Source organism: Lampetra planeri, chromosome 12 (genome assembly GCF_965212315.1).
Source record: "Lampetra planeri chromosome 12, kcLamPlan1.2.h2, whole genome shotgun sequence".
Classification (NCBI taxonomy): Eukaryota; Metazoa; Chordata; class Hyperoartia; order Petromyzontiformes; family Petromyzontidae; genus Lampetra; species Lampetra planeri.
Genome location: NC_136118.1, coordinates 12,513,595 through 12,532,712, shown reverse-complemented (window position 1 = coordinate 12,532,712; position 19,118 = coordinate 12,513,595). Strand labels below are relative to the sequence as shown.

General features: G+C 43.6%; 1 protein-coding gene across 1 annotated transcript; it reads left to right on the top strand.

The window, feature by feature from the left end:
* Positions 1–691: 691 nt before the first annotated feature.
* Positions 692–14,286, top strand: LOC144721707 (uncharacterized). Its single transcript, XM_078599568.1, has 5 exons — positions 692–889; positions 4,589–4,897; positions 5,719–5,806; positions 11,310–11,482; positions 12,051–14,286. Exons 1-5 carry the CDS (start codon positions 833–835, stop codon positions 13,890–13,892), a joined length of 2,469 nt encoding a protein of 822 aa, XP_078455694.1. The 5' UTR covers positions 692–832; the 3' UTR covers positions 13,893–14,286.
* Positions 14,287–19,118: the final 4,832 nt, after the last annotated feature.

The following is a 19,118-nucleotide window of genomic DNA, read 5'->3' as shown; positions in this document are numbered from 1 at the left end:
TGCAGTCGAAGCGTCGTGAGAATTGTATTGTTTAATATTTGCATTATTTTATTATTTCCCTTCTACGTGACTTTACCGAAATAACCAAGAAGATGAATCCCTGCAGTCACGAAAGCTTTAAATAACAAAAAAAATTGAAATCGTTTAGTTTTATTTGCATACTTTTTTAAGTGATTTGTTTACTTTTTCTTTACTTTGCACTCCCATCGTGTTTTTTTGTATTGTTGTAACGTTCTTACTCACCCCTACTGGAAATCTGTGAGCCTTTTCTTTATAGCTCATCGGATTCCTCCAGTATAAATACACATTCTGATTGTGATGTTAAAAGTGGTCTAATTTGTTGTATACGTTTGAATTCGCTTCAGAAATAAATACTCGTTGCAGGTTAAAGAGCTTAATTACCCATGCACTGCACTAGTCCTGCCTCAATTAATACCACAATAAGCCTGCAACAAGCCCACACTTATTTTGTTTACGTATTACATTTCACAATCATATACATTGAATGTTGTTGTTGTTGTTGTTGGTGGTGGCGTTATTGCTAGCACGTCATTGTTATTCGGTTTGGTTGTACAGTACATTGTGTTCCTGCATCTGCGCAGGCATTGTGACGCACAACAAACGCAAGTAAGACGAGAGGTCGCCCGATGGGTGATGGCGTGGAGGAAGCGGGCACTCAATAACACAGGCGGGGTGGCTCCCTCCCTCCCTCCACCGCAGGGCGAGAGAGGGCCTCACCGGACGGACTCAAAGGGCACAGCAGAATCCTGGCCACAGCCTGGCTGCTGCTGCTGCTGTTGGTGGTGGTGGTGCTGCGCGCAAAGCCGCCAACATGTGCGAACCCATCCGCGAGGGACAACTTTTCGTGCAACAGCAAAAGTTTGGAATTGTAAGTCGCACACATACGTACGTTTTTTTTATTTTGTTACGGCTTCTTTTTTCCGCCATTACCAACCAGTAACGTTCTCACTTGGGCAAGGTTCTTCTTGTTATCGCGAATTGCGCTGCTGAATAATCATTTCCTTGTTACAATCGGGACTCTGCTACCGTGTCATAGACGTGTGTTGCAACAGCCAGCTATATGGATAACGTGTTTATTTAAAGTTCACGACGGCTATTGAATATTCACTACTGTGGCCAAGAAAATAAGCTTGGAACCCTTCGAATTAGAAAAATAATGTAACCCCTCGACAGTTGGAAATCTCGAAATGTATCGCAGTTAGCGCAAAACGACTGAAAAACGTCACGTGTTGATGGATGTAGTCTGATAAACGCTGGCTAAAGATCGATAACTGGCTGCTAGTCGTGTTCCAAAGTTAAAAGTATTTCCAAACAGTATTGTTAGTAATAATGATTCACAAGGTGTCAGCTACAAGGCAACACATGTTCGATCCCATGTTTACCCTGGGGTGCTAGTCTGGTCATATCTATTGTTAAAACGACCACAGTTTTCTTTGCTTGAACGCGAACTTTCCTTGCTGGTTTTTACTTACATATGCAGTCAAGAAATACATCGGACTGATACATGGGTTGTAATGTAATGTATTCGTTTGATCTCGGTACACTCCTGAACAGGTTTGTGCAAATGTTGGTGAGCGTTTCGAATCTGATTCGCCAACTACCTTTGGGTAGCCTTACAATGGATTCCCTTTTGGGCGCACGCTGAAAATGCATTCGTGCACAAACTTCTCACAATTCTTGTGTTTTTTTTAAACGAGTGATAATCAAAGTAACGAATTCCACGCTGCAGTGTCCCGGTTTTTATGTGTTGTACTCGTTATCTTTACTGTTCCGAGTTCCAAAAAAATCAATAAAATTAGTGGCGTTACTCTAGGAATAGCGGGCTATTTAATAATTGATTCTCGTCATCACCAAGCCCATTTATAATTTTTAAAAATAGTTTCAAGCCAGATTCAGTGATTGCAAGTTACAAATAAGCAAGCTCTAAAGAGTGAACAAATCTGAAGCAAGAGATTCCCCACTAGTAAAAAACAATGTTGTGGTGTTAAATAATCCATGAATTTTGGGAGCGACTACGTATGAAGGATAACAATATGAAAGTACAGAATATTAATGTGTTTTCAGATTGGGTGTAAATTGTCCTCCAGTGCCATTAACTATGTAAAAGTATATTTTTCAAATACAGCACATAGTGAAAGTAATTTAAGATGTATATGTTTTAGAACTGCTCTTTCATACTGCACAACAGTACAAAAACACGATAGGAGTGCAAAGTTTATGAAATATAAACAAATCTCTTTAAAAATATACAAATAAAACGAAACTTTTTTTTATCTTACCAGATAAGGCCCACTGAGCTATGAGCTTATTTTTTCAGAAGCGAGCTGGCCACAAATGATAGCTCAACGAAGTGACTTATGATCATCACGTGGGCATTTTAAAGCAGCAAAATACTGACATCGCTGCACTACGAGGACACAGTCCCACCTTGAGCTGCCGTTCAACAGTTCTATGTTGATACCGCGTTGGCAGTACAAATTGCAACAACAACACAAACTGAACACATTCGTCAATAACACTGCTTTAAAACTACGAGTGTATATTAAGGCGATGTTTCTGGAATGCCTCTTCTTTATAGCACATAAGTAGAGAATCAACTCGTCCTTTCTGGCTTCTCTGTGTGCTATGAAGAACGGCCATTACCCAAAATGTCGCCTATTATATACAGCATGCTTCAAAAGAATGTTAACACATACATGGGGCTATCGTTTTTAATGAAAAAGAACGGATAATACACTGTAAAGCGATAACAAAATGTATGTTAGTAGTACATTAGTAGTACAGTAAATTTAGCTGTGACGGTCCCACCTGAAGACGGAGACTTGTGTTGCCTCCGAAACGTCGTGATTTTATTGAGTTATTTTCACTTATTATTATTTTTTTATTATTATTAGCTTCAAAAAGTTAAAGTCTCAACTTGTTCGCCATCAATCTTCTCCAGGTGATATCCAGAAGCCCGAGGGCACATTTCTCGTGGTATTGTTGCAAATTCTCAAAAGTTTGTCAACATTTTTTTGAAGCACCCTGTATATGTATCGTCTTAAGGCAGCGTTAGTGACACATGTGTTTTGAGTTTTTATTTATTTCAACAGTTAAACCGTTCTTCACCTCTGTTTGTTCCCCAATCTATGTAATCCTCTTCTGTCTCTCAGCATAATCCAGAGCTTGCATCTCTCCATGTGCACTTTTGAGCTTCCACTTCTTTCTCATTGTCCATGTTTCTGACCCAGACGTCACATCCAATGTTATGCATTGAGCTATCTACTCAAGTAAATGCGCTTGTTTGTGTATGAGCAGAACATATCTGCGGCTACATAATTAATCGCCTTTCAATTCACTTTGAAGATAGCTTTTCCCAACATGGATCAGGCAAAAATGGAAATCATTGTTGCATTTCGCCGCAGAATAATGGCTAAGTTTTCACACTACCTTCATAAGGCAAGTGAGCGTTTAAGGTAATGTAAAAAGAAAACGGGATTTCGAGTTGTAATTGAGGATAATGAACTGTGATGAGAGCCGTGTAAAGCATTGAGGTCAACCCCAATAGTGGAAGCTTTGAAGGTTGAGCAAGACTGGTGCCACCTGGTGGCGATGATTCACTTGGAATTACACGAGGCCACCAACATCCATGCAATACATTTTCGTACGAGAAAGTTTGGCAACCATTTCCATTGTTTATGACTTTCAATAAGTGAGCATAACTAATCGAAAGTCAACGTTGAGGCTATATTTGGAGAGTAATTTGTACAGTGTGATGTCCTACCCGCGCACCTCTGATTAGCACGGTTGGCTACGTACGGTGCGAAAGAATTTCAATGTACACACACTAAGCCAGACCTTCATTAAAACAACCCCAGAGCCTGCGGGATATTGTGAGCACTCTCAAGTGCAATTGCGTCAGCTGTCACCAAACTTTTCTCAACATCTCCGGCTTCATAGAAAACAAAATCCTGTTCTGGCTGCTGAATAATCATCCCCAAATGAAGCGTCAACTGGGGTAATGAGTAGGCCTTGGGACTTATTGCAGTTCCGGCAAACAGCACAGACGCCTCCAAGAAAGCTGGCATGGGTATAATGGTGGTTAGGCAGTAATGCATAACCTCACCTTGCCTATTATATATTGAGATTTCGATAATCCTGCTGCGATAAAGTTCCACACGGTAAGCCACTTCGTTGAGCTAATCATTTGTTGCCATGTCGCTTCTGAAAGAGCTAAGTGGGCTTTACCTGGTAAGATAACAAAGCATAGTTTCGTTTTATCCGTATATTTTTCAAGTGATATGTTCACCTTTCCTATACTTTCCACTCCTGTCGTGTTTTTTTGGATTCTTGTAACGTTCTTAACCACCCATACAGGACATCTGTGAAAATGATCTTCATAGCTCATCGGATTCCTCCAGTTTCAACACGCATTCTGATATATACAGCAATTAAGAACGATTGCTACAGCTCTTGAACACAAGCACACCGAACCTACGCAGCATTACGTGAAACGGTGCACAAAGGCATCGGTGTCTAATTCCCACCCCCCCTGTGCTCCGTTGCTTCGTATCTCCCCCCGGAGCAGAAGAGCTGGAAGAAGAACCGCGCCATGCTGTACGCCAACAGCGGCTCGGGAGTGGCGCGCCTCGAGTACTACGAGAGCAAGGAGAGCGGCAGCACGTCGGACAAGGGCACCGACAGGGCGGCGCGTCGTGCCGACAAGCGCGTGCTGCGCCTCGCCGACTGCGTGAGCGTGCGCGCGGCTCCGCTGGAGGTGGCGCCGCGGCTGTGCGTTGCGTTCCTGCTCGAGACGGCCGAGCGGCACTTCGTCTTCGCGGCCGAGCTCGCCGACGCGGCCGCCTGGGTCCGCACGCTCTGCGAGCTCGCGTTCCCGGTACGGACCGTGGTGGGGAGTGGTGGTGGGGGGGGGGGGGTCACCGCCCGCCGCATCTCCGCCGCCGCTGATGCTCCCCTCTGGGGCAGTTCTATTACTGCGTTGGTGGTGGTGCCGCGTATCGATGTAAAACATCGATGCGTGGCGCTTCGATGCTAAATTGAGATTGACTTGCGTGGGTCGATGTCGGTCAAAAACGTATTGATACACGCGGCTTCACATTGCTTGAGGATAATGAAACGTGAGGGTTGGAAATTAATGGGGGGGTGGGGGGGATGGTCAAATAGTTTTTGTTCAGGTGCAAATTATGTTTACGCAATGGGACACCGCGTATATTATTCTATAGCTTGTTCAACTATGTGGCTTGGGAGAAAATAAAAATACAAAGTCACACAAGCGGCATTATGTGCAACAGCCAGTGGATATCAACACAAGCAACTTTGAACCAAATGTTGCTAATCCTGAATTAAGAACGAGTTTTGTGGGGGGTGGCACAAAAACGAAATTTTCCACGCTTGCCTTTTTTGCAACTTCAGTGCTCAATAACTGAATGAATGTGTTCTGAGGTTTTTGTTGTTTCAAAATTTTCCATTGACCTTATATTTGTGGTGTGAGGAGAAAAAACAACAACGAATAAGGTCACGTTAAAAGGCTTTTTTTCCATCTTTTTTAAACGGCATTTTCTCCCCCAATGTGTGATGAATATAAAACAATAGACGGGCAGCAGTGAGAAAAGGATGATGGGGTTGTTGTTTTTGTGAGGAGTTTTTTTTTAATTACACACACCCTAACAACGAGCTTTTTGTTTTAACCTTTTGCAGAAAATGTCAAGCGATGCACTCAGAATGGAAATGAGCACGGCCCAAATGGAGATGGAAGAGAACAGCTTGTACGGCTGCCGAGACTCCGGTGAGAAACTCACGCTTTGCAAAGGCGCCGTTTTACTCTTCTGCCTCTTCAGTCTGGGTGGTCGACTCAAAAGGAAGCAGCAACAAAAATAAATCGCCCACTGGATTCGTGTCACAGTCGAAAGGCTGCTAGTTCCAATAGATCCGGCTCGTCAGGACTTTAACTGAAACTTAGCCTCCAACTGGTGATTTGAAGAGTGCCAAAAGTGTCTGTCCTATCTGTGACTCGTCCTCAGTGTAGTAATGTGGAATTTCCACCACTGGTCAGGGCCATCCACTGAAATGATCACCACTTGCACTGTTTGGGCAGGGGAGCTGGTGTGACCTTTGACTTAAAAACCACAGGAACAGAAGTGTATACCGTAATTCATTTCATAATAAATAATATGAATGTCCTCATAAACTGACGAATACCTACGTGGAAACGACCGATGGACAACATTCTGAAAATGTCTACCATGACTAATTGCACGCTCTGTTTGTGGTACACCAATGTCATGTGTGACAGCTTCTGTAGATATTGCAATATCCTGTTTGGGATTAGGACTATGACATTTTTTTTGCTAAATGGCGTTAAATCTGACTCCTAACCTATAATCTTTAAGGTCAGGCTTTAAAACTTTCCAAATATGTGAGTATATCAATTTTATTGTAGCAAGACGTGCAGCTACTGCCGGTAACTCGGGCTAAACGTTCCACTTAATATATTGTAGTATGGTCATGTTTTAAGATGTGCTTAATAGATCATTTGGAATGTAGAGCATGGACACAAGGTTTAGAGCCACAGTCTACAGGGCAGCACTTTATTTCTGGCATTCTGCCAGATAGAGAAAATGAAGGCAGGAAAAATATTTTTATTGACCCACATTGAGATTTTAACCCAGATTGCAGGGGTAACACGCCGTTCTGTATGAAACGTGTCAAGAGATCTTTAATAATAACGTCCAGCGAGCAGGCAGAAACTCCCGTTTGATGTCTCATCTGAAATATGGAAGCCCCTGAAACGCAGTACTTCTCAGTGCAGATAAGGGGCATTGATTGAATTCTGGTCCAGAGGGCAGAATGCCCCCTACCTTGACAATAAACCACACATCCTGTAGGATACTGATTTCATTTTAGTAGTCCTTCATGCAATTATCGGATAACAAAGCCCCAATCTTGCTCATTTTCACATACGGGTACGGAAGCATTTGTTGAAGGGGGGCTCTGCTGAGATAGCGTGGACATCATGAATGGATTCACACAGATGACAAAACGAGCACGGACACGTCGAGGTAAAATAGAGGTAACAGTGGACAATGACATGAGTGGATAGATACACTCTGTCAGAATGATTTGGGCAATGTGAGCGTCACAGTGGATGGTTTTAGATGTGAACAAGAAAATATGCAAAAAGCATAAAACTGGATTCAGGAAATTATTAAATATTGTGCGCTGGAGGAAGACTGCTCCGTGAGATTGGAGTGGAGAACACTAAGCTTGGCATCCGATCGTTGGCCTCCTGCCGAGATGTGCTTGATGACTTTACGATAATTAATTATTTAACAACTTTACTACAGTCCAATGTTTTTGTTTTAACTAGTTGCATAAACAACCTATTTTCAACATTGCAGCATCAATTATATACAAGTTGAATGTTAACACCCACCAGACCTGCAATATGTAATACTGATAACCAGACTAATAGATCGACTTACTGCAGTACTATACAGTGTAATGTTTTCCACATTTTAGCAACTGCGTGAGTGTTTATCAAATGGACAGATTATATATTATGGCAGGATATAAAGAATAGTCCTGTATACCGAAGTTAAATTCTCAGGATGGCTTTAGATGCAGTATATCGCAAAGCTTGCATAACTATATTATCAAGTTGTGTTGACATTTCCACGGGGCATTAAATGAACCACGAGACAAACCCACAAGCAGACGCGATGACCCGTAACACCATCCTGTCAGTAACACGGCTGACGTGGGGCAGAGGGGGGGGGGTGTCAACTGCAGCGCTCACAAAACAAGGCCTGCAACCTGCAAGCGTGCGGCGCACACACATGCGCGGCGCTGGCGAGACGCGCGTGCAGTTTGCAGGCAGACATCAACAGGAAGTGCGCATGTCCTCCTCGTGCGGTTGAAACGTGGAAACCCGAGGCACCGTGGCACGGTGGTGGCTTTGACGTGTGGCCGTCAAATCGTGGACGCTTGCGTGCGCGCGCAGCAGGGGCGGAGATCATCGACTTCCTCCTCCTCCCCTTTTTTTGCCCCGTCGACGTCGCGCATTTCACGGCTACTTGATGCGTGCGCATTTAATCTGTCATGTGAAATCTTCCATTGTGGAGGGGGGGGGGTGATAGAATATAAGCGACTAAAATGTGGTGAAAGGCCTCGTGTGTGTGTGTGTGCATGCTCAGCAGCGTGTGTTTTTAGTAATAGAATGGCTCTGCAATGGATTAACTGTGTGAAGAAATAGTAGTGCAAGACTCATTCTATACCGTAATGGAAAACTGTGTGTTTTTTTACCTTTCACCTCGTAACATTTAGGCAGTCGTTCTGGAGATTAAAAACAAGGAAGAAAAATATTAGTTTTTGTTAATATATATGACATGCAACACATTGTGCAGATTACTAAATTTTACACGCGGCACGTGTTATATAATGCATACATTATGTATGGGGCTGTACGTGCTAATTCACATGCCATGTTTGCGTATTCATAATAATTGCATACCTTTATACACGGATGCATACACAACAAGATATCAACCTATTGTAATAAATACGCACACAAACGTTTTACTCCGTTAAAAGAATAGCTTGTTCAACTGTGTGTCTCTTAAACATACGTAACTCTGTTCATTGGCACAAGATGTCGCACTGCCGTCTTGATGTTTCCACATTCCCAAAAATCTCGCACATTATTTAGCATCCATCATCCAACTTAGCAGAGATTCGGCAATAACTCATGAAGGGACTGATCCTGGACGGCAAGTGTGCTGTCCCCACTCTATAAAGACATTCATTCGAAAGCAAAGACACCCACGTTACCTTACTTTGATGGCTAAACCCAATAAACGCGCAACATTGATCCAACGTCAACCGAACGTTGGCCCAACTGTTTGTTGATGTTTGTAAATAGAAACCGAGCGGTTTAAACTGACGATTTCATCATTGCTTCTTTGGTAACCAGACACAAGAATTATCTCTGATCCACACACGAGCCAGATTTCATGCATCTTAATGTTTGCCCACCGTCATTGGAGCAGCATTAGTAGAAACATGTAACCACATTGCACGTGCGGTTAATGAGTTTAACGTTCGCAGCAATTGCATGGTACGGTACACCTTCACTCACTGCCCAGATGTCAAAGAGTTAAACATTTGGCATTCTACCAAGAATACAAAGGTATTGCTGTGGTGCGTATTCAAAGCTCAGGGAACTCTCAGACGTGTATACCTGAACCAAACAATGCGTAGGTGGATGTGTGCCTGCAGGCGACGAGGTTGTGAATGGAAGTATCGTGCGGGCCCCTTATCAGCGGTGCCCGGTTCAACTTTGGCAAAGCCTGCCGGTGGAAAAACTGACGCAGTTCCTTTGTGAAAGCCATACGCCTATCAGGGTGCCAATGTGTGCTTTTTTTTTATTAACGAAAGCTGCAAAAAGCACACACACGGCGCAGCAAGCATATAACACTACTGAAAGTGTACGGTGTTTTACATAACACCTTACGTTTCATGAACTTGTGTTTTTTTTTTATCGGGGTGGAACGATGCGTCGATTTATCGATTCTCTTGATTCTTCAGATCAGTCTACAAGTCACCACAATGTGACAAAACATAACGAATTCTTGAATCGAATAGTGAACCTCAATCACGAACATTCTTCGAAGGGCCCGGGTGAATGGTTCCACCCCTAGCACGTGCATGGTATGTTGTGTACGCGCAAATGTATTTAGTACCATAGATATTTGCACACTATACTCACAAACGTACAAAAATCAGTGTACTTGGTCGAACATTATTGGCGTATATATCTGAGCAGACGAAGCGTGCAAAAGTAAAACATTAACGATGGTTCATTGTGCTCAGAGAAATAGAAGCACTGAGAAAATAGCAGGCCGGTGGTGTGTGCTTGAGGGTTGCCTCTTGTATCGGAGTGGAACATTGCATGTGGGTTCGAGATATCTGCACAAGTTCCTCGGCCACAGTCTCTCCCAGTGCCCTTATCTCTTCGCCACGTTCACTTCGGCATTCCCCAGTCAGTGGCTGCTACTGCTAGAGTTACCTTTTTCTAATTTCCTGGGCACACACTAAAAATACACTTTATGATCATTTCCCTTGGACCTTTGTAATGTTACATCATTTATACATAGGGTACAGTACATTGATTTTTTACACGTACATTTTTTGAAATATTTCCATATAACAACCCAACTTTAAGCTGATAATGGGTGATTATTTTTTAAACAACTGTATAATGTGTCTTTGTGATTATTAGCAAGCAGAAGTGTTTTAGAATAATAGTTATTTAGAGTGTAACTTCTCCACATTGGGTACGAAAATGCTTGAATGCTTTAAATTACGAGGGTGTATTTCCTCCCTTAAATTGCTGCTTTAGATTAAAGATAAAAATAATTTGCACTTACGAGGCATCTTTCACAATGCCTCAAGGCACCGTGTGTGAAAAGGACAGAGATAATAAGGAAAGAGCCGGGTGGCAAAAGAATAGTCAGAGGAACAAATTCGATTAGAGGAAAGCTGCTTTAGAAAGATGTGTTTTAAGTTGGGACTTTAATCTCAATACTTTTGTGGAGCCTGATCTCCACCAGTAGCGAGTTTCACGCCCAGGGAACCACCAATAGCGAGCTCCACTCCCAGAGGACCACCAGTAGGGAGTTCCACACCCAGGGAGGCCACCATTGAAAATACGAAATCATCCCAACAACGCAGCAGAGTTCGAAGCTCATATGTAAAAGGGAACCATCGGCAGATCTTAAAGACCTTGAAAGGGCACAGTTTTGAATTAGCTGCTGAATATAAAGCGGAGCGAGCACTCATCAGACTTTAAATACGAGCTACGTGATCTTTAATCCCACTCATTTATAGACGGGAAGCCAATGCAACGATGCAAGGACATGAGATATGTGTTCTCACAATGGAGCACAAGTAAGCACCCTGGCTGATGCATTCTGCAGCCTACAAACTGACAAGGACCTTGCACGGGACCCCAAATAACAAGGCAACGTACCATGACAGGTGTTCAATGAATGGCAAGTCCTCGACATGAGCGAAAGACTTCCCGTTCATTATAAGAGGGACGTATTGAAGCTGAATATTCGACCACGGTACTGTACTGTGTTGAACTGCTGCGATGCAAGTTTCTCCACTGAGATGGTGAAGCATCAAACAAATCGTAAAATACCGTACATGCCTCAAACACTACGGGTAAAACAGATATGCGTGCACATAATTAATCACGCATGTGGATGTTTTTAATCTGTCCTTCTTAGCCAATGAGTACTGGGTCAGCATTCACAAGACAGAGGCTTCTGAGCGATGCGGTCTTGTCGGCTCCTACAAGCTCAAGGGCGACAAGGAAGACCTCACTCTGAAAGACCCCGCCAGTGGAAATGCCATCTACGTGTGGCCTTACAAACTCCTGCGAAGATTCGGCCGCGACAAGGTTCGTGTTCGCTTTTTTTTCACTCGCCTAAATTGACTTGCAATTTTATTCGGCGCTCGATATTAATTATTTCTGGGACAACTCAACTGGTTGGAAATTGCTTCCTTCGAATGAAAATAATACGTGAATCAAAAATGATGAATGTTGATATCGTTTTGCTAATAATATGAAATTCAATTCGAATTGCACTTAAATGTCATTGTAGTGAATCACACCATATGCTCATTGTTATCCAGTAAAACCATGGATTGCGAGTAACTTGGTCTGCGAGTGTTTTGCAAGACGAGCAATTTTTTAAAATAAATATTAATTTGATAAACGAGCGAGGTCATGCAATACGAGTAGTACGTGTATACGCTTTGTCTGCCGAGCGTCACGTGATCACAACTGATATGCGAGTGCTTTGGATTGCAAACACGTTTCCGCAACGAATTATGCTCGCAATCCAAGGTTTTACTGTATGTATAATTTATTTTCCTTTCAGTCTCTTAAACATACATACCTCCTAGGTACATTAACAAAATGGTATGCTCAATATAATTGTTTTTTTCTTACACTTTTATTGCAGACTTCATTCACATTTGAGGCAGGGAGGAGGTGCAACTCTGGCCCAGGGACATTCATGTTTGATACCAAGAATGGAAACGACATCTTTACTATCATTGAAGAGTCCATCAACCAGACGAAGCTGAACCGAAACAGCCAGAACTACACAGATGGAGACGTGCAATCTGCTGCAGTTCACTGCCCTTGGTCCTCAGAACTCTACACAAGCATGGGTGAGGGAGAAGGTGCAGAGGCTGCACCCGGTCCGCAGGGTAACTCCAAAAGGGAGATGTTTGACGGTACTCCTGGGACTCCGCCCGGCCAATACGGACATCGGGTGCATTCTATGGAAGGCACGGATGCCCCTGCGATCCCACCAAACCACCCTAAGCATGGAGCAAATGCCAAAGAGCAGGCAGACTTCCCCAAACATGCAATGAAAGGAAGACCTGCTTTTGACAATGCAGAAACCTTTACTCCAATTATCTTTGAACCGGAAGCTCTATCTTCGCGACAGGCTGGACCCAGGTCATCTTCTGTCAGAGTCCGGCCACCCGAAGATGCACCAAAGTTGCCAGAGATGGGGATGAGACATTGGCAGACATCCGCTTCTAAAACCAAGCCTCTGGAGGAACATTTGACGCTTGAGGAGGTCAGTGGCTGTTCACGATCTGGGTCTGCAAATAATAAATCGAAGTTATCGGAGTACCTCCTGAAACCTGAAGATGGTGGCATAATGCAATCTTCAAACAAGCAGAAAGAAGACAGCCCAAAGCAGACACCTCATGCATTTGCTTGCTTATTTGCCGATGAAGAAGTTGCGAAGTTAAGTCTCGTCAAGAGCTCCCAGAACTACGACAGACGCATGGCTCCGCCTCAGTCAATTGTTGTCAAACCTTTCCCCATTTCACCATCGTTGCCCGGCATGTCGCCAACAGCAAAGTCATCATCATCAGCAGGCTCAACACCTCCTCGCTCTCCTCTGCCCAGACCTCCCCTGCTTGATCCCTGCCTTGCTCGACTGGAACCACTACAGGACGTTTACGCTGACCCAGCTGATTCTCTGATGCTCACCATTAAACTGGACGACAAAGCCTCGGCATCGTCGTCATCATCATCGCATTACCATGATCCCGAAACTGAAAACAATCACCCGTGTGTGACTGGCAAGCTCCGCAGCAATGGTCTGCTGGCTGTGGCCAAGCAGCAAGAGTCTGCTCCAGAGCCTGTGTATTCTGATCCGTATGAAAAGGTTGAACAAAAGAATACAGAGGCTCCTTCGTCTAGAAGGCAGGAGCGCACACCAGAGCACATATATGACGAACCAGAAGGAATTGAGAAACCTGCCTCTCTCTATGATGAAGCTCTTCAAATCAAAGGGGATGCATGGAAGGTGCAGGCAAAGCCTGAACATGCATATAATGAGCAACCGTTTACAAGTCCAATAGACAGCTTTCCCGCACCATTGCCAGCCTCGAACCCACAAAAAACTCAGTCGATGGAATCTCCTCCATCACATGCTAAAAACACAGAGCAAGCACCCCAGCTTCCTCCCAAGCCAAGACAAATGGTGGCTCAAAAGTTCGGACTAAAACCTCCAACGACAGAGCCAAGAGGGTGGAACACGGCAAACAGCAATAACTCAAATTCCAAATTATGCCCCAAGCCTCGCATTGCCCCCAAACCGAAGATTGAAAATGTTTCAGGCAAGGAGCCAGAAAGAAAGAGCATTGGAAGTGCAGAGGAGTGCAAAGGTGTTGTTGCGGTTAACAATAAAAATGACAAAGACTCCAAAATCGTGCTGAAAAAGCCACCAATGAAGCCAATTATGGTTGCTGTGTCATATGCAAATGTCAACTTATGAATTAAAATGTCCAAGCACATTTAAAATATCTATTTTTTTTTGCGACTAACTCTTCTAATACTGGATATTTAGATTTAAGAGAACCGAATGAATCTGAGCACGTCGATCGTTCCTTCAGTGTCTGCAGGCAGTTCCCTTAATCTGAGCTGCGCAGGCGGAAAATGTGAGCCCACGCAATAGGAGGGGCGCATTTTCCTACCGCAGAGTTCCACTTGGGTCACACCATTTCTGTACGGTAGCAGAAAGATTTGCAGAACAGTGCTATTTCTGAACCACGTTTCAATCGTGCAAACCACTGTAAGCTGCATCTCGCAATCCCATTGCCATTTGTGAAAACAAAAACCTGTCAAATAGTATTAACATTCTTATATGTTTTTGTATGAATTGCAAACAATTAACCACTTGTGTAAAGGCAATATAAACTCACAACCTACTCTGTACCAAGCGTTTGTGACATTACAACTGAGAATTTTCAAACCCGTTTTGTACAGTGACTTATATTACCGCAAATAAATTGTTAACATGTTGAGACATGGAATTGATAACATTTGCTGCTATTTGCAATAATGTACATGATCGTGCAGTGGATGCTTTTGTACTGTATACAATCTTGTATTCATGCTTTTTTGTATTCCTCTGATTATCAAGAAATATATTTGTATATAAAATTTACATGCAAAAAATGTCCTTGAGTGATAATTTCCCACCGTGACGCCTTTTTTGTTCATGAATCAACCCCAGCTTGGTACGTATCATGAAGGCTGCCTCAGATGTGCATCATTGTTTTATCAGTGGGTTGCCAGCACACGTTCGATATTCGTGATGTTTTGTATCAGACACACCGGACGGCCTTGGCACGTAAACATTTGTCATGCACAGAAAATCAATGCCACCCCTGAAAGTGTAACTGCCAGCGTTGGTGCTAACAGAAGCCAAGGGAGTTGGCACACTGCATTTTCATCTCATTAATACTGAGTGCCTTCCCGATGGGCGCGTGCATACGAGCCAGAAACCTGTGAATTCATGAAGTGCAGTTGTTAACGTGCGATCCAGGCACTGAACTTTCTACTACGGCAATGCCCCCATTTGTGAAGCAAAGCGGAATTCACGAGCTCTGCCGAGAGGACAATGATACATTTCAGTTAAGACTTCGTTTCAGCCGGTAAGGCCCCACTGAGGAAAACAGCTGTTCTAAAAAGACCGCAGCCAACACGGTCGGCAGTGGCTGGTGGCAGCAGTTAAAGGACATTGCAGAGTGGGGATAGTCAAACCAGAGAAAATACAAACTACACGAAACCCATGCCAAAACTTACTGCAAAGAGGATAGTGCTCAAAAACAGTATTAACTATCATATCACAGATCACATGCAAATACACCATAGACACAGCCTCGGACATAACACAGCTTAGTTATAGCCGCAAATGTGGTGGTAAGTGGGGTGTGTCATGAATTTAGAAACAACTGAGCATTAGTATCCTTGGAGCCGGTCCCATATCTCCCCGATCATGATGGAGTGCTGCGTTATGGTGATGGCTATAGCTTTAATTACCACTATCACAGTCGGTGCTACTAATCCCTGGTAGCAGCGTTGATTATTTGCATACAATAAGTGTAGAAATGACTCGTGTCAATGCTAAGTGCACATGGTTACAGCAGTAACGATAATTTAATGGTGTTGCACTTTAGTCAGGATAACAGCAGTACCTAATACGTTTCCACTCGCACGTCCTTGTTAGACCTGAAAACAATAACACTTAGACAAATAAAAACGACCGATAACTAGAAAAATTGGCTAAATGTACTCCAGTACCTGATATCTCCCATGCACTTTAACAAAAGAAAATCCCATTGTCACTGTGAATAACTTGATTTAATGAAGAAGGCTGCAGGGCTGTACTCAAGATAAATAAGAGCAAAACAAAGACACCAATAAATTACAGGCTATTCACATAATTCACGGGGGGTGTATGGATGTATGTTGAACGTCTTTCGCACCGTACGTAGCCAGCCGTGAAAGATTGGGGTGCAGCACTTCACGTCGAACCTGAGTTTGATTCCCATTCATGGGTATTTCATCATCATCATCATCAGTGGTGGTGGTGAGTGGGATCCAGAGAGATGTGTGAGCCTTTTCTGGGTGGCTCTGCCTTAAAATGTGTGCCGAGTGTGGTGTGTGAATCGGTAATCCACGGCTTTGGATGCAATGGTTGGTGGCTGGCCACAAAATTGGGCTTGGTGACTAATCTGCACATTTAAAGCCATCATCACCGTCATAATAATCACCATTATTATAATCATCTTTCTCCATCATAAACAATCATCATTATTGTCATCATAAAAAACACCATCGGTATATTCATAATTGCATTGTTATCTTTAACATTGTCATCATCCGTATTAAGCAGCGCTCAGCCATTGTTTTAGCTTTCACAATGGAGTACTCGGCAGTACTAGCGATTGCTTTTCTTTTATTTTAACAAAAGTACATTTTAAAACCGCTTCTGGTAGAATTTAGATTTTAAATATTATATGCATTCAAACTTCAGTTTTCACCGTGCTCCCCCATCAAACAGAGACGTCGCTTCCCAGTAGGAACGCTGATTCACTATAACCGCTCTTTGTCCTCGAGAGGAATTTTTTTTTCCTTCCGCTAAACAATTAAGTAAAATAAAAAAAATTCTACAAAGCGCTTACGAGTGCTAGTGCTGCCCGTGGACACGTGTCCCACACACCCACCCCATAATTTGCTCGATCAATAAGAGCGTCTGCAGCTCTCACCCCCCCCCCCCCACCTTTGCGATTCAATTGTCGCGATTACGCGGCCACGATCCAATTCGAACGAGAAAATCGATTTCTTTTATCCAGGTGAGAGAAGAGAAGAAGAAAACTAACCACCACCGCCAGCACCACCCACCCACGAGGTCGGGGCGGTTAAGAGAGAGAGGAGAAGGGAGAGTCAACAGGCTTCCATCGACAAAAGGAGACACCTCGCCACGGCGATCTAGAACCGAGGGCATCGCCGACGACCCACGGGGGAGGGCTCCTCCTGGGCGCTCTCCTCTCGAGGTGGTGACCCCGACGGATTTGAGAGCCCAGAAGCGATCCTCCATCACCCGTCTCGCACCCGCTGCTATAGAGAGAAAGGCGTCCGGGGTAGAACGGCACGCGTGAGTACGGCGCTTTAATACTGATGTTATAATGACTTTGTTTTTTTTATTCACGATATAATTTTTACCAGCTGTATTATGAGCGCTAGTACAGACACCCCAAGTAAGTCATCGTGTACTGTAGTGTTTATAGCAAAGGGCGCTGTACTGGACACAATACATTCTGCAGGGTGGTCCAGGTGTCTTGTGACCCCCGTTTAATTCTATAAGACTTGCAATGAAATGAAAGTGAGGTTTATTTAAAACAGAAAAATATACGCAATGGAAAAACCCACACCTGTCAACCCCTTATCAGTGCCCTACCTTGTTACAGACCAATTCAGACCTTATTGGTCACCCCGTGCCCCCTTATAAATCTCAACGTTCATCCTACAAAGTCCCATCACGAGGGAGACAAACACAAACACAGAGACAATGTCGTTTTTACCCGCATTGAAACGGCTGTACGCTGTATGGACCTGAAAACTCCATTTCCCTGTACAAGAATACGGGCTAAACCGTATGGGTTGACACGGTATGAAAACATTTTCGGAGTCAATTAATTGGGGTGGGAGGATGAGGTGAGGGGGGCCACGACATCTCGACCACCCTGTCGACCGTAATGACCCATTTTATAGCGCGGATTCGATCAGCTTTTACTTCGCCCCGCCAGGAACGCATCTTGAGCGCTAAGCGAGGTCTGCCGGTGCTCATTTGCCCTTCAGAGGACACTGTGCCGTTAAACGCTGCACCACCACCGCATCAGCAGCAGCATAGGGTTGGGGGAGTTCAGCAGGGGGCATTTTAAAAGCCTGCATTCTCAAGACTCCCGAAAGGTACAATAATCTCGAGTAATAAACCAGCCTGAAAAAAAGAAGACGGTAACACAGGACACGGTGTGCAATGTCCGCCGTGTAAATCACGCTTCACAAGGCCCACGGTGAGCTTCTATCAGCATTGTGCACCCGCGCCAGACTGCCATTTAGATCACAGCTCCCTCATGTCGTTTCCCACCAGGTCTGCAGAGCAACTGAGTATTGTGCATGGCAACAACTGTGAGTGAATGGCAAGAAAGACCGTGCGTTTGAGAGCTAACAGCTGCCGTGAGATTCGCACATTCATTTTCACGAATTTTTCAGGGCCAGAAACGTATACAACATGAAACAATGTGATACAAATTCTATTTTGTTTTGTTTACTTTTTTTTATTGTCAAACGATATCCTTTGCAGTTCAGACCTACAGGTCCTTAAAAAAAGAGGGTTGCGGTTAGTATCATAACTTTCTATGAGTTCATTTTTACAAAATTATTTATATTTTGGGTGCTTTTCCAGTTACAATGCAAGTTGCAGCCAGCTCATGGTCATGGTTCAACATAATCATTATTGCCACATTAGCTCAGCTGTATGTCATTCTTACCAACAATATACAATCCATGATTGGCACTTAAGGTCAAAACGAAAATGCTCAAGCGTACTTGCCTAGCAAGCATGAAAATATTACAAAAACTGTGCTTTTATACTTTTACAACTTTCAGTGCAACATTAAGTGTTTTAGTTTCCATACACTGGATTGTGTATATATCAACAAGCTGAGGAACTCCAGGTGCAGACTTGCTTTGCTCATCACGCCACTGCTGGTGAAAGGGCCTCCACTGCAGCGAATTATTGAGGGTATTTGGTCTATTCTTCCACGTTGACCAGCCATGTTGGAAGAGGCAGTCGTACCCACATTTTGCCCCACCGTACACGATCTCCCGATACACGGTGGTGCGCCCCATTGTATAGCTCCTGGTTGGACAAAGGCGGATTTCAGAAACGTATTCAATGTTTTAAACTGCCCTGCCGGGCGATGGATACAAATCTCTGGATTGAAAGTCGGGTGTGCTCAGTGCATATCAAAACGCCCTCAAAATTATGCTTTAAATGCTACTCAACATTGCATATAGGTTGAAAATTATGTTAATTGTGATTTGAGCTCTGTACAGTCATTTGCATTACCTTTAGCACAAAAGTACAATTTTTTTTACTTGCACTGTTTCATCATTTTTTATTAAAGTCCATTCGTCGCAACGTAAAAGT

What these genes read in the sequence shown, in the direction of transcription:
- LOC144721707 (XM_078599568.1), top strand. Translation starts at nt 833, where the DNA reads ATGTGCGAACCCATCCGCGAGGGACAACTTTTCGTGCAACAGCAAAAG. An exon ending in AACAGCAAAAGTTTGGAATT is followed by an intron (nt 890 to 4,588) that starts GTAAGTCGCACA and finishes CCCCCGGAGCAG; the next exon opens with AAGAGCTGGAAGAAGAACCG. An exon ending in GTACGGCTGCCGAGACTCCG is followed by an intron (nt 5,807 to 11,309) that starts GTGAGAAACTCA and finishes TGTCCTTCTTAG; the next exon opens with CCAATGAGTACTGGGTCAGC.